Source organism: Poecilia formosa, unplaced genomic scaffold (assembly GCF_000485575.1).
Source record: "Poecilia formosa unplaced genomic scaffold, Poecilia_formosa-5.1.2 Scaffold538, whole genome shotgun sequence".
In the NCBI taxonomy this organism is placed as follows: Eukaryota; Metazoa; Chordata; class Actinopteri; order Cyprinodontiformes; family Poeciliidae; genus Poecilia; species Poecilia formosa.
In genome coordinates, this window is record NW_006800477.1 from 269,256 (window position 1) to 275,738 (window position 6,483).

The 6,483-nt window shown below is 40.2% G+C and overlaps 1 protein-coding gene across 1 annotated transcript in view; it reads left to right on the top strand.

The window, feature by feature from the left end:
* LOC103129356 (netrin receptor UNC5D-like) overlaps nucleotides 1-3,459 on the top strand; it is a gene marked incomplete at its 3' end in the record, with an annotated part of 130,932 nt that extends 127,473 nt beyond the window's left edge. Inside the window, exons 4-5 of the mRNA XM_016665010.1 lie at nucleotides 215-358; nucleotides 3,356-3,459. Of these exons, the coding sequence (XP_016520496.1) occupies nucleotides 215-358; nucleotides 3,356-3,459 (248 nt within the window). The remainder of the gene's footprint in view (nucleotides 1-214; nucleotides 359-3,355) is intronic.
* Between the last annotated feature and the right edge of the window lie 3,024 nt (nucleotides 3,460-6,483).

Consider the following 6,483-nt stretch of genomic DNA (forward strand, 5'->3'; position numbering starts at 1 on the left):
TTGCCGTCACATTTTTCTTCCAGCTCCTCTTGTATCCAAACTTGACATCCAGTCGGTGATATAATTTATGATTTCAGACTCTCAGAAGTACAATGAGAACCTAATGACATGATCAGCCCAGTTCTACTAATAGACCATTGAGTCTAACGTAAAGTGTCTTCTAACCAATACATATCTGTAAAACTGATTGCCTTTGTCTTCTCTTTTCTCCCAGGGCTGAAGGTGCGCGAGGTGATGATCAACGTCTCCCGCCAGCAGGTGGAGGACTTCCACGGCCCCGAGGACTACTGGTGCCTCTGTGTGGCCTGGAGCCACCTTGGTACCTCCAAGAGCCGGAAGGCAACTGTCCGCATCGCCTGTGAGTGTGGAGGTCATTCATTACCATCGCTTTTCACAACAACAAACAAACAAACAAAAATAATAATAGGAGAACTTGTTTATCTGTGTGTGTGTGTTTAAGAAATGAAGAGTTGGATCGAAGTTAAATTTGCTGTTTGTATGACGTCCATCTTGCTGCATTTCTCCGCCTGGTGGAATCAAGTGCATAGCTCTTAGGTAGCTTGTAGCCTGTAATCTTCCATTTCTCTTTATTACCCCAATGATTAAATCGCTTTTTGACAGTAGACAGACCATTTCACACACTACCTTACCATCACTCAGGAGAAAGACACAAAGATTACTGTATTCCACTAGAGGCAGAGACTAACCTCTTTTCACGTGGAGGAATCACTCCAACTGTTTTTAGATGTAAATAATGGCCTCAGACTCTCAAATAATTACAGCGCATTTGGAGAAACTTCAAAACTGCCGGCGAAAGTCCTTTAAGTCCTTTAAGTCCTTTAAGTCTGCATCTGCATTTAAGCTACAAATTCCTGCTAAATATAAAACTCATTTGTCCAAATATTTGGTAGTATTGTTGTTCGGTCTCAGTTGCAGAACATTGAGTGAAAACAACACAGAAAGCTGTAATATGAGACACTTTCAGAAAACATGGAGAATATGCATTATCTGTGACGGTGATAAAGTAAGACGACAGGATGACTTTTTTGTCTCTTATCACCATGCTGAGATGAATGTGTGAACAGAGGAATGCTTGACTCCATCTTATGTTACGTTTGGTAAGATGTAGCCTTGAAATGTTCCCTTTAATGTGATCAAGCTCCTTTTAAGCTCCCATTTATTCTTCTGTTAATGTAGGAGTAAAATGTAATTCACAAATAATAACTCTGGCAGAGTAACAGCCTTTCTTGAGATTTTGCGATATTGGAAAAAAAAACAAAAAAAAAACGTATTTGTTACCAAAGTGAAGTCTCAAAAAGCACAAACAATCCTGTTCCTGTCCGTTACCTGGTGATAAAGGTCAGCTGGTAATATGAGCTCTGGTCATATGCATCTAGTTTTCAGGTTTTTTTAGTGTTTTGTAAGGACATATTTTGTGGCACTATTACTTCAGTCACAGTGTTTCAAACAGAAGATGGGTAGAGAGAGAAGATACTGAATTTGATTACTCTCCAAAATCTAAAATATTGGCATTGATCAAACTGGGACTGTATCATTCAATCAATATAAAAGTTCTGTATCACACACTTTGCGTTTTGAAACTCAAGATAACTTGAGCCTTGCTTGATTCCATGACAAAAGAATCAGATTCCTTTATGAACGCAGGTTTCCTGCATGATGCAGATCACAGCTGTGGAACATAGAAGGCTCCCTTCTGTGTTTAGATGATGTCATGTTCTTCATTTTTGGAGAAAAAGTAAGATTTTTCAAAACAAATCAAACTGAAATTCTTTGTTTTTTCCTGAAATATTGCTATAATCTGAACCCAGAACCATGTTCCATCTCGTCTCATCCCTGAAACAATAGCTGAGACTTTCAGAATAAAAGTAGATGCAATTCCATTATGAATGTGCGCAAAACTTTGTCCGTATTATGGTACTATCAAGCAAACACAATTTTGCAATTGCTGTTTTCATAAAAGATAAATTTGATAAGTCATTTAAAAAAGATGCTGCGACACGTTCCTCCCTCTACTTCCTGTCGTTTTCTTCTTCGTGGTTTGCGCCGCTGGCAACAGCCGGTTGTTGAACACGTGACTCAAAGGGTGAGGAAAAAAAGCGTTTCCACTGCAGTTCTGAGAAATAAACCAATTTTGATACGACCAAAAAACCATCTCACCCTATGGCACCAAAATATTTAATCAAAAAACAGCTTTTGGTATTTAAATTGACGTGTTTCCGTTTAGCAAATTTATTTTTGAAATATCAAATTGCACTATTATATGGTCGGTGGAAACACAGCTGCGGGCTGCTTTCCTCTCCTCCTTCTCCTCATTGATCAGTTACAGAAATGTTGAAATTACTGAGTTCTTCACCACAAAGGGAAAAGTTTTCATGCTGTAAAAACAGGACAGATTTTTGTCAGGCCATAAAAAACATTTATGATTTATATGATCCTTGGTGTATAACGCATCACTGAATGATAATGTGCCTGAAAGGCATTTTGTGTTGAATCCAGCGGTGTGATGGCGGCCATGTTGTGAGAACACCAACAGCTCAATTGGGTGAAAGATTTTGAAAGGATATTTTCAGTCACTTTGACCCACTGCTGCTATGTGTTGCTCAGGCAGTGTGTGCCTGGCATGTTTTCAGATTGGTCATAACAACATACTTCTTAGATAAAAAAGAAAAAATAGAATCACTTCCTGACTGGTTTTCGTCAAAACTCTCTGGCAGTGTTTGTCTTCTGATAGGAAGAGGAGCGTTCTGATCAAGCAGTTTCTCCTTCAGTTTGGACCAGATAGTAAAAGCCAGTTGAGCTGATTTTTTTCTCAACATAAACTGAATTAGGTTGATCAGCATTAAACCCCCAAGGCCGCCTGATCAAGTTCGACTCAATCAGTCATTCTCAGCCTGTGGTGTCGAAAACCAATACTCCCACTCGAAGATGTCAGAGGTTACCTGATAGCCCTCCTCCATATTGAATTATCGTTTTTACTTACTGGAAGCAGAGAAAAAAAATCAAATGCTGTGAACAAAGAAGATGTGTGAAAATCCTTATCTGGCAGGTTTTGTCTGTCATTGTATTTGCACTTACTTGACACTTACTTATCTATGAGCTGAGTTTTGGTTTTGTGATTTCTAAACACACAGGACTCTGTTCATAATCTGTCAGGACTGAGTAAAGTATCCAATTTAAATGTCATTAGAGGTTGACTAAGATCCCTCACCAGGTCACCTTGAACATGGGGTTTGTCCTGCAAAGCACCATGGGACTGGACTGGTGCTGCACCGTCTGGAGCTGAAGTCCAGGCTAACAGTGACACCTGACATCTGCCTCTTATCTCCCCACACAGATCTGAGAAAAAACTTTGAGCAGGACCCCCAGGGGAAGGAGGTGCCCATCAACGGGATGATCGTTCTGCACTGTCGCCCTCCAGAGGGAGTGCCAGCAGCAGAGGTGAGGCGTTCCCTCCGTGGATCCGCCTGAAGCTGGAGAAGTTTGTGCTCCTCCAGCTTCCAGGAAAGATCTGGAGGATGACTCTGTAGCACTTTGACGGGGAATTCAACATCCTGCACCGGTTTCCCTTCATGTTATTTTTCACCGATAAGCTGAGAATCGTTTAAAAAAAGAGGGATCTTTCAGAATATTGGATCCTGTTAATTCAAAGGGAAAAAAAAACACAAAAACACCTAAAATCAGAAGTTTGATGATATATCAAAATTCAACAAAAGTATCAATATCGGTATTGACGATACAAGCCCTGTATTTACTTGCAGTATCACACATCTCCACCAGTTAGAATGCTCCTTTTAAGAAAATGTTCATTTTCCAAAAGATTCTTCTTTTTCTAGAATCAGATCTTCATTGTTCATAGAAATAAATACTTCCTACTTTAGCTGCCAGACGTATTTGAAAAGGAAAGCAGTGATGTGAATTACAGTATATCGTCTGTGACTCCTGTCCTGTAAGTAAAGATGCCCAGAGCAACGGGAGCGTTCCAGCAAACCCTCCCTAAATAGAACCAGTGGAAACCGCATGGCACAAACTGATTCCACTGTGAGTGACTGGAGACTCATTAGCTCCTCTTTACACCACTGCTGACAAGGATTATTTCCAAACAGTGGATGTGCTGCCCCCCCCCACACACACACACCCAAACCGCAGGCTCACATTCTATTGTGTGTGCACTTTCATGTTGCAGCAGCAGCCGCACCGCAGCTGAAACCTCACACCGGCCGCGCTCATGGCTGCCATCTCAATATTTCATGGAGGAGGTGCGCTGAAATGGACGGGGCCGGGGAGCGCTGGCTCACGCTCTTTCCATTATTCACTGCCGTCTCCTGTGACCGCTCTCATTTGTGTTGACAAAGGACTAGATGGGAGATAGTGATTCCTTCAGTTCGGCTCACACTCAACTATTTTTACCACCTCTGCGGGGACGCGCTGCGGCTGGAATGACATCAATCCTCCATTTTTCCATGCTGGATCATTCATATACTGCGAGGGAACCGGTCGAGGCCGAGTCTCTTCCTAAATCTTCGTCCTGCGGACGTGCGTTTCTCACGCCGTTTCAAACCGGAACAAAACGCCTCCTGGAGGAAGCCTTTAAGTTTCCTCAAAACATCAAACAAATAGTAAATGTTTGCACTACAGAAAGGAGAGACAGTCACAGGAAAACGAAGGGAGCTCTGCCAGCAGCAGGCTCTTATTTTGTTGCATCAACCAACCATTAGCTGCAATTCCACTACAAATGTGTGCAAAACTTTTTCAATTTTCTGCTAGTGTCAAAAAAAAACATAATCTTGCAAATAACAAGTGCAATTAAAATCACATAAGCTAAGCCCTAAACCTTATATTAGATTTTTTTTTATATTTCTTTAGCAGGTTGCAGAGAAGACTGTCACTTTTTAGCCTTCATCAGTCTTATGATGTAACTGTGGTTATAAATGTGACTCTTACTTACTTTATGACAGAAAATCTACCATTAAGACAAACTTTTTCAATCTGTCTTTAGTTTTAGAACTACAATCATTTGACCCTGAAACAATGGAAGATTCTCAGCTCTGAACGAATGTGGCCCTTATGTTGATGCGTTTATGTAACCTTTTGTTTGGCATTTTACAGTAAAGACTGATTCTGCTGATCTGCTGCTCTTGCTTAAAGTTTAGCTCTTAAATATGGCCACCTTCGTATAAAAAAAACAATACATATACCAGAAGAAACAGTGTTTCTATTCATGCTGACAAGTTTTGTGAACCAGCATTTCAGTATGTGAACCATAAGGACTCCCAGATGGTACAGAATGCAAAGACAGCTAGAGAGAGAGAGAAAGAGAGAGATAGAAAGAGAAAGAGAGGCAGAGAGAGAGAGAGAAACAGAGAGAGAGAGAGAGAGAAAGAGAGAGAGAGAAAGAGAGAGAGAGAGAGAGAGAGAGAGAGAAAGAGAGAGAGAGAGAGAGAGAGAGAGAGAAAAAGAGAGAGAGAGAGACAGAGAGAGAGAGAGGCACAACAACGTTCAGCAAAACTGTAGAAAAGTCAGCACTGTGCTTGAAGAATCTTTTCTCGTCGTAGAAAACACCTTTTATGGAGAACCTGCAAAACAATCATGCTCGCCCAGGCGCCAGTATTCCACAAATCAGAGGATATTTTTCTCATTTCGCATTCGTCCAGTGGTTGTGGACACAAACACAACCATGACTTCAGAAGCGATGAACTGATCTTTACAGGTCAAGTGGCTCTGAAACTTGCTTGACAGAAACGATTCCAGTTTTGTAACAGCAGCTTTTTGTTCAAACATTACTTCAGGTTTTTATTGTTTATAGTCACTTTCACCTGTCTTTCAAACAGAAAAGTTGTCTTCAGCACTTTTATTTATTTATGGATTTACCCGAGGCACCGCTTCATTCAGCTGAATTTAAGGTTCGGGGAAAGAAACACTTTTCAACGTTTTTTTGCTTCCTAAGTGTCATTTTCTAACTCTGCTCTCAGGTTTGCATAAAATGTTTTATTGAGGATCCAGAAGTTTCAGCGTGATGAATAATAATGTCTGCTGGGATTGGTGATTTAAGCACAAGTGCAAAAGGATATTAGGTGTGTACAGCACTGTTCAGTGCACTCATAGTCTGCTTTAAGCTTCTGAAAAGTAGTAACAAAATTAATATTAGGACATGCTAAGTTCATGTCTGAATGACGGTGATAATCGCTTCTTACTCACCCAATCATGATGAAAATGTTAATGTGCCGTTGAGACCCAAACGTAAAGCTGACTGATCCCTTTTGTTTTTCATTAGGAATTTAAACCTGTTTGTCCTGAGGCCTAATTTAATATCTAATTATTATCTTTTAACTTTCATCTCTTGACATAAGTTCCAAACTTTTATAGAATCCATTTATTTGTTTTCAGAATAGAAAAAGGGTAATTTATGCCAAAAAAATATATATACATGTACATCAACATTAAAAGAAAAATAATACAGACAGA